Genomic DNA, 16,056 nt, shown 5'->3' on the forward strand with positions numbered 1-16,056 from the left:
GTAATTTGCGCTCATAAGGAGAAGGAATGTTCCTGAGTAATTAGTGAGTCAGCAGAAAAATGACCACCAAAGAAATGAGGCACCATTCTATTTATTGTCAGTAATATTCTCCGAAGACATATAAGCTAGGGTATGTATAATGAGTGGATTAAATCATAAAAATGTATGTCATTGCATATAGATGTGTACGAAAGGCATACACTTTGAGTTATGACATTCTCCCTTCAGTTTTTCTACCCATATATGCATGTGAATACAATACATTCATTATCTAAAAATTATTAAGATTACAATAGAATTTGAAATAAAACAGAGTGCTTGTGTTTCCAAGCCATGCTCTAAAGAATCAGCCATTCTGACTAAAATTCTTAGAAGGCTGGTGGAATGTTAAGTGCACTCATTCTGAATATCAGTGTGCAGTTGTCTCTAGAAATTGATCCCCTCATACTTGTCCTGGATATATTTTTAAAAATTCAAAATCCACATAAAATACTGATACATGCTTGCTCATATACAAAGCAGATCAAGTTATAATAGATCAGGCCTTGAAGAAGCTTAGCTATCTATCACTGGATTTGTGGAGAAGGAAAATGTTAATAGAGTCTCTGTGATTGTGCATTCTTGTAAATCCAGCACACTAGGAATCAGATTTTGCAGAATGGCAAATTCAAGTTCAAACATCACAGCTTAATGATCAGTGAAAATGTCTTAAAACAGATTTAAAAAGTTATAGATTTTATGCTAATAGCTTTTGTTCATTCCCAACATGGAAAAGAAAAAAAATGTGTTATATAATGTCAAAAAATAAATAATATAATGTCATTTGCCATAAGAAATAGGTGGTGCTTTCTCCCATCAATTCGGTGAAATAGCTCAGCTATAAAACCTAAAAGGTCACAGGATTTCTTTTAGATGAGAAACCAAAATATAAATTGTGGAATGAAATGAAAGAAAGTTAATACAGAAAGGTAAGACTGACCATATGGAAAAGGGAACTACAGGTTAAGCACAGAAGGGAGATTGTGATGGGGAAGCATATCAGAATGATCTGTATGTGATACACATATGTACCCTTGCCCAAAGTGAAGCTAAAGATTCTGCATTTGAAAAGGTACCAAATTTTAAGATTTCTACATGTGTATTATTCTTTTGGGAATGGTTGGTTTCAACATGTCTTACAAGGCCATTCTGTTATTTCATGGTCAGAATTTCTTAGCAGGCATTAAAAACAAAACTTGATATTAATGCAGTCATTAAACTGAGACCCAGTTCACTGTGAATGTTTCTTATTTTTTTATTTAATGTAAAGAAAGAGTAAAAAAGAACAAAGTAAGTAGAAATGATACCGCTTTCAAAATGAAAATAATCAGTAAGAAATCTAAAGACAGTGATTACATATGCTGCTCATAGAAATAGTTAATGAAATACAAAAGTGAAACATATGACGTGGGATTCAAACAGCGAGACTGCAAACAGTTTTGTTCAACTCTCCCATAAAAACTTAGTAATATAGTTATCAATCCTATATGTGGTATTTTTTTTTTAACAGAAATGAAAAGCTAGGTAAATCCTGTGGACATACATCTTGGAATCAGTGTAGAGAAGTATTCCTTTGTACTGCAGAAGGTAATGTGAATGTGAAAGAAGCAGAAACACACCACAATGTTCAGATCCATGAAAAATATTGCAGTGGAGGGAAACCCTATATATGTCAACAATGTGGAAAAGGTTTCACCAAATCTGGACATTGTAAGCAACATGAAAGAATTCACACTGGAGAGAAACCCTATGTATGTAAGCAATGTGGGAAAGCTTTTACCACACATGGACATTGTAAGGCACATGAAATAATTCACACTGGAGTGAAACCATATATATGTAAGCAATGTGGTAAAGCTTTTAACACACGGGGAAATTGTAAAACACATGAAAGAATTCACACTGGAGAGAAACCATATGTATGTAAGCAGTGTGGGAAAGCTTTTAACAAACATGCAGATTGTGAAAAACATGAAAGATTTCACACTGGAGAGAAACCTTATGTATGTAAGCAATGTGGGAAAGCTTTTTACACACAGGGAGATTTTAAGAATCATGAAAGAATTCACACTGGAGAGAAACCCTATGTATGTAAGCAATGTGGGAAACGTTTTACCCGACATGGAAATTGTAAGCAACATGAAAGAATTCACACTGGCGAGAAACCATATGTATGTGAGCAATGTGGGAAAGCTTTTAAAACACGTGCACATTGTAAGGTTCATGTAAGAATTCACACTAGAGAGAAACTTTATGTATGTAAGCAATGTGGGAAAGCTTTTAGCACACATGAACATTTTAAGGCACATGAAATAATTCACACTGGAGTGAAACCATATGTATGTAGGCAATGTTGGAAAGCTTTTAACACACGGGGGTATTTTAAGCAACATGAAAGAATTCACACAGGAGAGAAACCCTATGTATGTAAGCAATGTGGGAAAGCTTTTACCACACATGGGCATTGTAAGGCACATGAAATAATTCACACTGGAGTGAAACCATATGTATGTAAGCAATGTGGTAAAGCTTTTAACACACGGGGAAATTGTAAAATACATGAAAGAATTCACACTGGAGAGAAACCCTATGTATGTAGGCAATGTGGGAAAGCTTTTAACACACAGGGATATTTTAAGAAACATGAAAGAATTCACACTGGAGAGAAACCCTATGTATGTAAGCAATGTGGGAAAGCTTTTACCACACATGGACATTGTAAGCAACATGAAAGAATTCACACTGGCGAGAAACCCTATATATGTAAGCAGTGTGGGAAAGCTTTTACCCAACAGGGAAGTTGTAAGCAACATGAAAGTTCACACTCAAGAAAAAAACAGTGCATGTAAGCATCATGAATTTTTTGAGCACAAGTACATATTGCATAATGCATGAAAAACTTCACACTGGGAAGAAAACTTATATATGTAAGGAATGTGGGAACGGTTTCAGCAGGAATGCTCATTGTCCAATACATGAAAAAATTTACACTGTTGAGAAACCCTGTTTATGTGAAGAATGTGGGAAAGCTTTCACCACACATGGATTTTGTAAAATACATCAATGACTCGGGGGCTGGGGATTTAGCTCAGCGGCATAAGCGCCTGCCTTGCAAGCAGGCAGTCGTGAGTTCGATCCCCGGTACCAATAAAAAGAAAAAAAAAAATACATCAATGACTCCACACTGGTGAGAAACCCTATGCATATAACAATGTGGCAAAGCTTTTACCACACACAGTTATTGCAAAACACATGAAACAATTCACACTCAGTAGAACCACTGTCTACATAAGCTAGTGGAGACACTTTCAGCAGCCAGGTTGTAAGTAAAATATGTGAAGAAATTCACACAAGAGATAAATCCTATGTGTTATGTATTTATCTCAGCACACATGATCATTGCTGCATATCTGAAAGAGCTCACTGGATCCTATGTGTATTAACAATGTGAGAAATACGGCAATCCATTTTTGTTGTTAAATACATAGAAAAAGCAGCACTCTTCAGACAGTTTAGATCTAAGTTTAGTTTAAAAATTCCAAATAGACCTGAAGAAATAATGAATACAGAAGTTTGATGTCAATATTTCTTCACAAATTTTCCAGAAATGACAAATCTGAAGTGGAGCTCTACTCAAGTACATATTTTTTATGGTTTTCAGTTAATCACTTATACCTCTTTAGATTTTTTAAAGTGTCTGTGTGCTTCAGCATGGCATCTTGTAATTAAACATGGTAAACTGAAATGGGCTTTTCACTTTCAAGTATGAATAGTGTCTATGTACTTAATATTTTGTCTTTAAAACTTAATTTTTATATTTTTGATGAATTATTTTTATTTAAAGAAAAAAAAACCAAAAGTGTAGAAATAATACAGAAGTTCTGAAAAATAAACAATAAGAAATCACTAGTTGATTAGTTACATATTGTTATCTTAGAAGTAATTGTTCAAGTCACAAAATTAAAGCATACAAAGTGATATTCAAATAATGACACTGTGAACAGTTCACCTCAGTGATCCAACAGGAACTTATTAATATGCTTATCTGTTGTATAGACTTGTTTTTTATCTTAAAGATGGTAAGACTAAACATGACAAAACAGAACAGTTCACAAGGAAATAAGTTAAGGAAACACAGGTTTCACATCAAGTCCACTGAGATGTTCATTTTCTATCTTACTGTCTCTAGTTTTCTTCAAAATATTTGTTCCCATCTTCACATGCATTGAATATATACTGAACATTATAGAACTAATCAAATAATTACAGGATGATGCACCCTTTTTTGATCTTCAAGACTGATTTTGGGGAAGTTGGTAATGATTACCATAATGTGTCTCATTCATTCTGTTCGTAGTTGACGTCTTTATTTTTATGTATGCTGAAATTGAACATAAGAGACTAAACCAATATCACTCTGAACAGTGAATAATAGTATCCTTAGAAGGAGAAAGGTGAGGAATTGCCTAAAAAAAGAAGGCAGAGGACATTGTTAAAAGTGAATCAGGATTTAAAAGCTACAGTAGTTCTGTTGCTCTGTTTATTTTGATTATATTTTGTTGTGGTCTGTCTACTCCTTAGATTTGAGGGCACAGAGAGATAACCCAAAAATAGAAGGTTATACTATGATGGTATCTGTCCTTAATTTTCTATTAACTAAAACTGAAACTCTATATTAGTTACACTGTCTTACTATGACTGATGTTATTTGAAGCTTGTTTGTTTGAATGTTATTTGGCCTTGACTGATTTTATTCACATTTGGTATGCTTGCTGGTATCAAGTCCAACAGTAGAGGCAACTACTCTGAAGATGATAAAATGTGACAGATATATATTGTGGGGCTGGGGATTTAGCTCAGTGGCTTAAGCCCCTGCCTGGCAAGTGTGAGCTTTCCAGTTTGATCCCCAGTACCAAGAAAAAAAAATTAAATAAATAAAAGATATAAATTCCAGGTTTAATTTTTTTATTTAAAGAGAAAAAAAAGAACATAAAAAAACAAAGCAGTAAAAGGGTACAAATAATACAGAATTTCAAGAAACAAAATACAGTAAGAAATCACTAGTTAATAGGTTATATATTGTCTTCTTTGAAACAGTTGTCCAAATTATAAAATTAAAGCATCTAAAGTGAACATTCCTACAGTGAGATTGCAGACAGTTCTGTTCAATGATCCAACAAAAGCTCAGTAATATGGTTTTCCTTCCTACACACTCAAACAGGCAATTATATCCTTTAGACCACCTTCGTTTCCTCTCTTCTTCACAATAAGAATTACACTTTTGAGTTTTTTTTACTCCCATAGTTCTTATTACTTTTTTTTGAAGAGAATAAAACCTCAAGTGAGTTAACAAAACAGATTTGGTTAGAACATAAGGATGGGCATAGTATTTGAATCAAAAATAGAATATCAGCTGATCAAAAATGGTTACCATTGTGCCTCAAAAGAGTTGCTATATCATCAGTTATAATAGAACTGATCAAAACAGTAGAGAACAAGATCAATAAAATCTACACTGGAGACCTTACAGGATTTCAAAAGAAGATAATAGTCAAATCATAATGGGCATCATATTAAATCTTATTGCCTACAAAGTGGTTGCCTCTACCCTCAAACTTGATACTATCAAACAAAATAGAATATAGTAAAATGAGGCAGAACAAGATGGGGAGAGCAATACTGGGGTTCAAATCAGGTTAATAGGAAAGCAAATAGTTACTATAATATATCCTGCTATTTTTTAATTTAGTTTTCCTTTAATAGAAAAAAATAAAAAATAGTATAATTTTTTTTAAAAAGGGTGGATATCGAGATAAAAAAGACATTGTAATAGAACAACACAGGTCAGAACTGAACAAGTAAAGCATCATTTTGTTTCACCACCAGATAATCTAACGTAATAGTAGTCACCATAGTGCCTCTTTCCTTGAATTATTTGAGTATAACTTCGTATACTATAGAATCAATCATATCAAGACAGTGTGAAGCCATTCAAGGGTATGAAAGAATTACAGGGTATTTAGAGCCAGTTAACAGAAAATGAACAACGATTTCTATATTATCTCTTTGCCTGTAAAAATTTTTATTTATACTATCACATACAGTAAAATATATTAAGACACAACATGGTAAAACTAGTGGAAATATGTACAACAGCTTGATGGGAGTTCCAAAGAAGATATTAAATCAGCACTAGCTTTTATGATGTGTTATTTTCTTCAGAATAGCTATTCGCACTATCCTCGATACTAAAATCAAGAAACCCAGGATAAAACCATTGCACTTAATGAGTAAAAACATTATATGGATTCAAACCAATATGATTGGGTATCATGATTACCACATACTTCTATGTATTATCATTTCTTATACTAGGAATATATTCAGTATTTATACATTTGAGTTTGATTTATTTCACTTCTGAATATGGTCTCAAGCTGTGTCCATTTATTTATATGACAATGTGATAATTCTTTATAGCTGAGTAGTACTCCATTGTATAAAAACACCATAACTTTTTTATCCATTCCTCAGTTGATGAACACTTAGGTTGTTTCCAAGATCTGGATATTACAAACTATGCTGCTATAAAAATGGGTGCACATATATCACTATGGAATGATGCTTTCAGTTCTGTGAATATGCCTAGAAGTAGAATAGCTGGGTCAAAAGGTGCTTCCAGTCCCAGCTTTCTGGAAATCTCCAGACTGACCTCCACAATGGTTGCACCAGTCTACACTCCCATGAACAGTGCAAGAGAGTTCCTTTTTCCCAACAGTGTCTCCAACATTTGTTGTTGGTGGTTTTCTTGATCTTGGCCATTCTTTCCGGAGTGAAATGAAATCTCAGTGTGGTTTTAATTTGTGTTTCTCTAATGACCATTGATGGTGAACATTTTTTCATGTATTTATTTGTCATTTGTATTACTTCATGTCAAAATTGTTTATTCATCTCAGATGCTCATTTTTGGATTGGGTCTTTGAATTTTGGTGGTCTCATTTTTGAAAATTCTTTATGTGTTTTAGACAGAAGTCCTTTGTCTGAGGGGCAGTTCACTAAGATTTTTTTCCCAGTTTGTGGGTTTTCTTTTCACTATACTGGAGATTTCTTTTGATGTGCAGAAACTTTTTAATAAGAGGTGATCCCAATGTTTGATTCTGGGAAGCATTTCCCATGCGGTTTGAGTCCTGTTCATCAATTCCCTACCTACTCCTATGTCTTCAAGGTTTTTACCCAATTTGTCTTCCAATAGATTTAGTGTTTGTGTTTTAATATTTACATCTTTGATCCATTTAGATTTTATTTTAGTACATGGTGATAGGCATGGGTCTAGTTTTAGTTTTAGGCATATGGAGAGCCAGTTTTTCACCACCATTTATTAAACAGAATGTCATTCTTCCAGTGAACATGTTTGGCCCTTTTATCAAAGATAAGGGAGTTGAGTGTGTTTGTAGTGGTGGTTGTATCTTCTCATCTATTCCACTGATCTTCAGCTCTGTTTTGCTTCCAGTACCATGTTGATTATACTACAGTTGCTTTGTAGTAAGTCTTCAAGTCAAGGATTGTGGTACCTCCTGCCTTGCTTTTGCTGCTTCTAACTGTCCTTGCTATTCTAGGTTTCTTCTCATTCCAGATGAATTTTAGGTGTAATTTCTCAAGTTCCATGAGGTATATTGATGGTATTTTTATCGGGATTGCATTGCATCTGAATAAAAGTTTTGGGAGAATGTCCATTTTCACAATATTTATTCTTCCTATTCATGAGCAAGGGATGTCTTTCCATTTTCTGAGATCATCTTCAATTTCATTTTTCAGTGTGTTATAATTTTCCCTGTATAGGTCTTTCACTTCTTTTGTGAGAGTAATTCCTTTTTTTTGGTTGCTAGTGTGAAGGTTGTGGCCTCTCTTATTTCTGTCTCTGTGACTTTATTGTTAGTGTGTAGGAATGCTATTGATTTTTGAGTATTGGTTCTGTATCCAGCTACATTACTGAATTTATTATATCTAGGAGTCTTTCAATGGCACTTCGGGGATCTTCTATATAAAGTATCATGTCATCTGCAAATAATGATAATTTAACTTCTTTTTGTATCTTTACACCTTTTATTTCTCTCTCGTCTAATTGCTCTGCCCAGTATTTCCAGTACTATATTAAGTAGGAGCTGTGATAAGGGTCACCCTTGCCTTGGGCCTGATTTTAAAGTAAAGGTCTTTAATTTTTTACCATTTAGTATGGTACTGGCTGTTGTTTTGTCATTGCCAGGCTTAATTATATTGAGTAAGGACCATCTATTCCAATTTTCTGCAAAGTTCTTATCATAAATGAATGTTGGACCTTATCAAAAGCTTTTTCTGTATCTATAGTAAAGATCATGTGCTTATAACTTTTGGCTCTATTGATATGGTGTAGTACATTTATTGATTTACATATATTAAACAATCTCTGCATGCCAGGATGAATCCCCCTTGTTCATGATATATGATCTTCTTGTTGATTTGCTGCATCCTATTTTCCAATATTTTATTGAGGATTTTTGCATCCTTGTTCATTAGGGAGATTGGTCTGTAGTTCTCTTTTTCAGTTGGGTCCTCCTCTGGTTTTTGTACTAGAGAAATATTTGCTTCTCAGAACAATTTATGAAGGATTGCTTCCCTTTCCATTTCATTGAAGAGTTTACCGAGTGTTGGCATTAAGTCTTCTTTATATTTCTTGCAGAATTCTTCAGTGAATCTGTCTGGGCCTGGGCTCCTCTTTGTAGGTAACGATTTTATTATGTTTTCAATTTCATTAATAGAATTTTGGTTATTCAGTAGATTTACATCTCATGACCTAGCTTTGGTACTTCATATGCTTTAGGAATCTGTCTATTTCTTCTGTGTTATAAAACCTTTGAGAGTAGAGGTTTTCGAAACAGGTGTTGATGATCTTCTGTATTTCAATAGGGTCTGTAGTAATTTCACCTCTTTTATTCCTTATTGCATGTATTTGAACATTTTCTTCCATTTTTTAAATAAGGTTGACTAGGGGCTTTTCAATTTTATTTATTCTTTCAAAGAACCAGGTCTTTGATTCACTGATTTTTTGGATTGTTTTTTTAGTCTCTATTGCATTGATTTCTGCTCTTATTTTTATAATTTCTTCTTTTCTTTTGGCTTTGGGCTTGACTTGCTCTTCTTTTTCTAGATGTTTGACGTATAACATCAGGTTATTTATTTGTATTTGTTCTGTTTTCCTAATGTGGGAACTCATGCCATAAATTTTCCTTAGAGAATAGCTGTCATTGCATCACACAGATTCTGGTACGTTGTATTTGTGTTTCCATTTGTTTGTAGGTATTGTTTAATTTCTTCTTTAATTTCCTCTGTGACTCACTGATTACTCAAGAGTGTTATTCAGTTTCCATGTGTTTGTGGGATTTTTGCAGTATTTTTCATGATTAATTTCTAATTTCATCATGGTATGGTCTGGTAGCCTGCAAGGGATAATTTCAACCCTTTTGCATTTATTTAAATATGCTCTGTGTATTAATATATGGTCTATTTTAGAGAATGACCGATGTAATACTGAGAAGAATGTATTCTGTTGTTGGGTGGAATACTCTGTATATGTCTATTAAGTCCATTTATTCACAGGTGCGATTCAGTTCTTTTATTTATTTGCTCATTTTCTGTCTGGTTGATCTGTCCATTGGTGTCAGTGGTGTGTTAATATCTCCTGTTAGAATTGTGTTACTGCTAATTTGATTTTTCATCTTTGTTAGTACTTGTTTTATATAATTGGGTGCTCTGGAGTTTGGTGCATATAAATTTAAGATAGTTTTCTCTTCCTCTTGGAGCTTTCCCCTAATCAGTATTTAGTGACCTTCTTTATCCCTTCTGATCATTATTGGCTTGAAGTTCACATTGTCTGCAAACAGAATAGCTACCTCTGTGTTTTTTGTTTGTTTGTTTTGGTTTGGTTTTTTGGTTCCTGTTGCATGAAATATTGTTTTCCATCCTTTGACTTTCAGTCTGCGAGTATCCTTTTGGATTTAGATGGGTTTCTTGCAGACTGCATATGGTTGGATTTTGTTTCTTAATCCATTCTGCCAGTTGGTTTCTTTTATTGGTCCAATGAGACCATTTACATTAATGGTTAGAACTGTTATATATTGGTGTATTGTTGACATGTTATCTTTCTGCTGTTGCATCTTTATCTTTCTGCTCTTTTTAACTGTCTGTTTTGTTTAGAGGTTTTTTCCTAAATGTATCTAGGTTTTTTCCTAAATGTCTTTCAGTATTCTTTGCAGAGTTGGCTTGGTGATCATGAAGTTTTTCAGCTTTTCTTTGTCATAGAAGTATCTTATTTCTCCATTGATTTTGAAGGACCGTTTTTCAGGTTACCTCAGTCTAGGTTGGCAATCATTTTCCTTTAGGATCTGAAATACTTCACTGGATGCTCTTCTTGACTTTGTTGTTTGTGCTGAGAAGTCTGCTGTGATTCTGATACATTTTCTTTATAGGTGATCTGTCTCTTCTCTCTGACAGTTTTTAATATTCTATTGTTTTGCTCAGTTTCTGGCATGGTCATTATTATATGTCAGGGTGTAGATTTATTTTGGTTATGGCTATGTGGATTTCTATATGCTTCATTGATCTTGATATCAGTTTCCAATATCGTGTTTGGGAAATTTTCAGCTACTACTTCCCTAAATATTGTCTTGACATCCTTTATGTTGTCTCCTTTTTTCATTTATCCCTATCAACCTTGTGTTGTTCTGCTTTGCATCATCTTGCAGGTGTTGAATAGTTATTTCCTGATTTCTTGTTATTTTTGAAAGATCTTTCCTTTCCTGTTCATTGGCTGCAATCTTGTCTTTGAGGTCTGAGATTCTGTCTTCGCATTCATTGAGGCAGTTTTTACAACTTTCAGTGGAGTTTTTGATTTCCTGTATATCACTTTGCATCTGCATTATGTATTCTGTTTGTTTCTTATGGAGTTCATCCAGGGATTCTATCTTTTTGTTTAGTTCCTCCAATTTTTTAACTGTGTCTTCTTTAGATATGTTCAGAATCTCCTTCATTTCTTTTAACATGTCTTTTTTTACCTACAAGATTATGTCTCATTTGAATTTCTTTAATACTTCCCAAAGTTGCTTCTTTATTTCAGTTACTATTATTTCAGGTATTTCTGTTATGGTGAATGTGTTTTCTTCTATGCACATGGCTCCTAGTCTTTTTTGAGATGGGCTGAATGTTTGAGATTGCATTTGGTCTTTCATTTTGTCATTTTGCTGTATTTTCAAGCTTCAAGTGTTGTTCCAAGTGAGGGAGTGAGTTCACCCAGATTGGGACAGGATTCCATGCCTATGCTGAACTTGCTGGCAAGGTAGGGAGTTCCCCCACACTGCAATTGGAATCTGTTCCTTGGCCCCACTTGCTGGTCCCAGCAGGAATCCTTGGGCTGGTCCCCAGGTGAGGAAGAGAATTACCCCAGACTGGGAAAGGATTCTGTGCCTTGGCCCGACTCCCTGGTTCCAACTCGCTGGTCCCAAATCACTGGTCCCAGTGGGCAACCTCGGGCTGGTCCCCAGGTGAGGAAGGGAGTTCTTCCAGACTTGGAATCATATTTTGTGCCTTGGCCTGACTTGCTGGTCCTGGCAGGAAACCACAGGTTCTTTTTTTTTTTTTTTTTTTTTTTTTTGGTTTTTTTTTTTTTTTATTTAAGAGGAAAAAGAGAAAAACACAGAACAAAACAAAGCAGCGTAAGGTTACACAAAATACAGAACTACAAAAAAAAAAAACCATAACAGTAAGAAATCACCTGTTAATTGATTACATATTATCATCTTGGAAATAGTTGCTCAAATCACAGTATCAAAGAATACAAAGTAGACATTCAAACAGAGAGACTGCAAACAGCTGTGTTCAATGATCCAAAAACATTAATATAGTCAGCTATTTAACATCCCTAAACACACTTGCTGTTATATCCGTTAGAGCTCTTTTTTTTTTCCCTCCCTCTCTTTTTTACAACAAAATTTACACATTTTGGATTTTATTACTCCTTAGTTCTTATTACTTTTTTGGGGGGGGGAGAGAATAAAGTCAAATATGGCAAAACAAAGCTGTAAGTCAAAACCAAGGATAGACATAGCACATGATGTAGAACAGAGTACAAGGTTATTAACAATGGTTATCAACATTGTCTCTTGTTTCCTTAAAAGGAATTGTCTATCTCATTAGATATTACAAAGTTGGACAAAACAGTGGAGAACAAGACCAATAAAACTTAGGCATTCTGAACATTACAGGACTTCCAAAGGAGACAATAGTCAAACCAGAATGGGCATCTTTGTGAATCTTATTGCCTTAAAATTAGTTGCCTATACCCTCAGACTTGCTACTATTGCACAGAATGGAACAGAGTCTAATCAGTCAAAACAAGATCTTGGGAGTATTACAGGACTTCAAAACAAGTTAATAGGAGATCAAAAAGAGTTACTACTATATATCCTAATTTTTAAAATTTTTCCCTTAATTAAAATAAACATAAGAAATGGCTAAATAATTTTTTTAAAGAATAGTAGTTACCATAGTGTCTGTTTTTTCCTTAAAATATTTGGATAAAACTTCATATACTACAGCTTCAAATATTTCCATATCAAAAAGCCCAGTATAAAGCCTTTCTAATTAATAAGTGAAAATTTTATAAGGCTTCAAGGCCACATAATGGGGAATCATGATTATCACATATTTTTATATATTTGAATCATTACTTACATTAGGGAAACTATTCGGTATTCATACATGCGAGATTGATTTATTTCACTTATGAGTATGGTCTCAAGCTGCTCCCATTTATTGATAAATATCTCAATGCAATCCTTCTTTATAGCTGAATAATACTCCATTGTATAGAAATACCACAACTTTTTTATCCATTCCTCAGTTGATGGACACTTGGGTTGTTTCCAAGATCTGGCGATTACAAATTGTGTTGCTATAAACATAGGTGCACATATATCCCTGTGGTATGATGCTTTCAGTTCTTCTGGGAATATGCCTAGAAGTGGAATAGCTGGAATAAATGGGATTTCCAATCCCAACTTTTTGAGAAACCTCCAGACAGACCTCCCCAAAGGCTGTACCAGTCTACACTCCCACCAACAGTGCAGGAGAGTTCCTTTTTCCCCACAGCCTCTCCAGCATTTGTTGTTGTTGGTTTTCTTGATCCTGGCCATTCTTTCAGGAGTGAGATGGTATCTCAGTGTGGTTTTAATTTGCATTTCTCTAATGACCAATGATGATGAGCATTTTTTCATGTATTTATTTGCCATTTGCATTTCTTCATCTGAGAATTGCGTATTCATCTCAGATGCCCATTTTTGGATTGGATCTTTGAATTTTGGAGGTCTGAGTTTTTTTAATTCTTTATATGTTTTAGACAAGAGTCCCTTGTCTGAGAGAGAGTTCACTAAAATCTTTTCCCAGTTTGTGGGTTTTCTTTTCACTATGCTGGAGATTTCTTTTGACATGCAGGAACTTTTTAATAAGAAGTGGTCCCAGTTATTGATTCTGGGAAGTATTTCCCGTGCAGTTTGAGTCCTATTCATGAATTCTCTACCCACGCCTATGTCTCCAAGGTTTCTACCCAATTTGTCTTCCAATAGATTTAGCGTTTTTGTTTTAATATTCAGATCTTTGACCCATTTAGATTTTAATTTAGTACATGGTGATAGACATGGGTCTAGCTTTAGTTTTCAGCAAATGGAGAGCCAGTTTTTCCAGCACCATTTATTAAAGAGACTGTTGTTCTTCCAGTGAACCTGCTTGGCTCCTTTATCAAAGATAAGGTGGTTGAGTGTGTTTGTAGTTGTGGTTGTATCTTCTAATCTATTCCATTGATCTTCAGCTCTGTTTTGATTCCAATACCATGTTGATTTTACTACTGTTGCTTTGTAGTATAATTTCAAGTCAGGGATTGTGATGCCTCCTGCTTTGTCTTTGCTGCTTAGAATTGCTTTTGCGATTCTAGGTCTCTTCTGGTTCCAGATGAAATTTAGGAGTGATTTCTCTAGATCCATAAGGTATGTTGATGGTATTTCTATTGGGATTGCATTGAATCTGTATAAGAGTTTTCGGAGAATGGCCATCTTCACAATGTTTGTTCTTCCTATCCATGAGCAAGGGATGTCTTTCCATTTTCTGAGATCATCTTCAATTTCCTTTTTCAGTGTAATATAGTTTTCACTGTATAAGTCTTTCACTTCTTTCGTAAGAGTAATTCCTAAATATTTCATTTTTTTGCTTGCTAATGTGAATAGTTCAGTTTCCCTTATTTCTCTCTCTGTGGTTTTGTTGTTCGTGTATAGGAATGCTATTGATTTCTGAGTATTGATTTTGTATCCAGCCACATTACTGAATTTATTTATTGTATCTAAGAGTCTTTCAATGGAGCTTAGGGTGTCTTCTATGTAGAGTATCATGTCATCTGCAAACAATGACAACTTAACTTCTTCTTTTCCTATCTTTACCCCTTTTATTTCTCTTTCTTGCCTAATTGCTCTGGCTAGTACTTCCAGTACTATATTAAATAGGAGTGGTGATAAAGGACATCCTTGTCTTGTGCCTGATTTTAAAGTAAAGGCTTTCAATTTTTGGCCATTTAGTATGATGCTGGCTGTTGGTTTGTCATAAATGGCCTGTATTATATTGAGGTAAAGACCATCTATTCCAATTTTCTGTAGAGTTTTTATCATGAATAAATGTTGGACCTTATCGAAGGCTTTTTCTGCATCTATAGAAATGATCATGTGATTCTTATTTTTGGCTTTATTGATATGGTGGATTACATTTATTGATTTGCGTATGTTGAACCATCCTTGCATTCCTGGGATGAATCCCACCTGGTCATGGTGTATAATCTTCTTGATGATTTGCTGGATCCTATTTGCCAATATTTTATTGAGGATTTTTGCATCTGTGTTCATTAGTGAGATCGGTCTATAGTTCTCTTTTTTAGTTGGGTCTTTCTCAGGTCTTGGTACTAGAGTGATATTTGCTTCCAGGAATGACTTAGGAAGGATTGCTTCCCTTTCAATTTCATTGAATAGTTTGAGGAGTGTCGGCATTAGGTCTTCTTTGTATTTCTTATAGAATTCTGCAGTGAATCCATCTGGGCCTGGGCTCTTCTTGGTGGGTAAGGACTTAATTACATTTTCAATTTCAGTAACCGAGATTGGGTTATTCAACAATTTTATATCCTCTTGATCTAGCTTTGGCACTTCATATGCTTCTAAGAAACTGTCTATTTCTTCTGTGTTATCAAACTTTTGAGAGTAGAGGTTTTCGAAATAGGTGTTGATGATCTTCTGTATTTCTATTGGGTCTGTAGTGACTTCTCCTTTTTCATTTCTTATTGCATGACTTTGAGCTTTTTCTTCCCTTTTTTTAATAAGGTTGGCTAGGGGCTTATCGATTTTATTTATTCTTTCAAAGAACCAACTCTTTGATTTGTTGATCTTTTGGATTGTTTTCTTAGTCTCTATTGCATTGATTTCTCCTCTGATTTTTATAATTTCTTCTCTTCTTTTGGCTTTGGGCTTGACTTGCTCTTCTTTTTCTAGCTGTTTGAGGTGTAGCATCAAGTTATTTATTTGTATTTGTTCTGTTTTCCTGATGTGGGAACTCAGTGCAATAAATTTTCCTCTCAGGACGGCTTTCATTGCATCCCACAGATTCCGGTAAGTTGTATCTGCATTTTCATTTTCTTTTAGGTATTGTTTGATTTCTTCTTTAATTTCTTCTGTGACCCACTGATTACTCAAGAGTGTGTTATTCAGTTTCCATGTGTTTGTGGGATTTTTGCAGTATCTTTTATCGTTAATTTCTAATTTCAGGTCGCTGTGATCCGATAACATGCAAGGGATGATTTCAGCTCTTTTCCACTTGTTTAAATATGTTCTATGAGCTAATATATGGTCTATTTTCGAAAATGATCCATGTACTGCTGAGAAGAATGTGTATTCTGATGTT

The 16,056-nt window shown here is 34.4% G+C and overlaps 1 protein-coding gene across 7 annotated transcripts in view; it reads left to right on the plus strand.

Moving 5' to 3' along the window:
• The window catches only part of LOC134474449 (zinc finger protein 709-like), a 49,970-nt gene that overhangs the window by 10,935 nt on the left and 22,979 nt on the right, over nucleotides 1-16,056 (plus strand). For 2 of the 7 annotated variants that reach the window (XM_063242597.1, XM_063242602.1), the window contains exon 4: nucleotides 1,550-1,626. The exons of 4 other annotated variants lie outside the window; for them this stretch is intronic. Coding sequence is in view for 1 of the 3 variants with exons in the window: in XM_063242602.1 (XP_063098672.1) it covers nucleotides 1,550-1,626 (77 nt within the window). In the remaining 2 variants the exon portion in view is untranslated. Of the gene's footprint in view, nucleotides 1-10; nucleotides 1,627-16,056 lie in introns of those variants that run through there. One more of the 7 variants, XM_063242600.1, reaches the window with a different exon arrangement.

Source organism: Cavia porcellus, unplaced genomic scaffold (assembly GCF_034190915.1).
Source record: "Cavia porcellus strain 051 isolate PalLab524CR breed Dunkin Hartley unplaced genomic scaffold, mCavPor4.1 scaffold_32, whole genome shotgun sequence".
Classification (NCBI taxonomy): domain Eukaryota; kingdom Metazoa; phylum Chordata; class Mammalia; order Rodentia; family Caviidae; genus Cavia; species Cavia porcellus.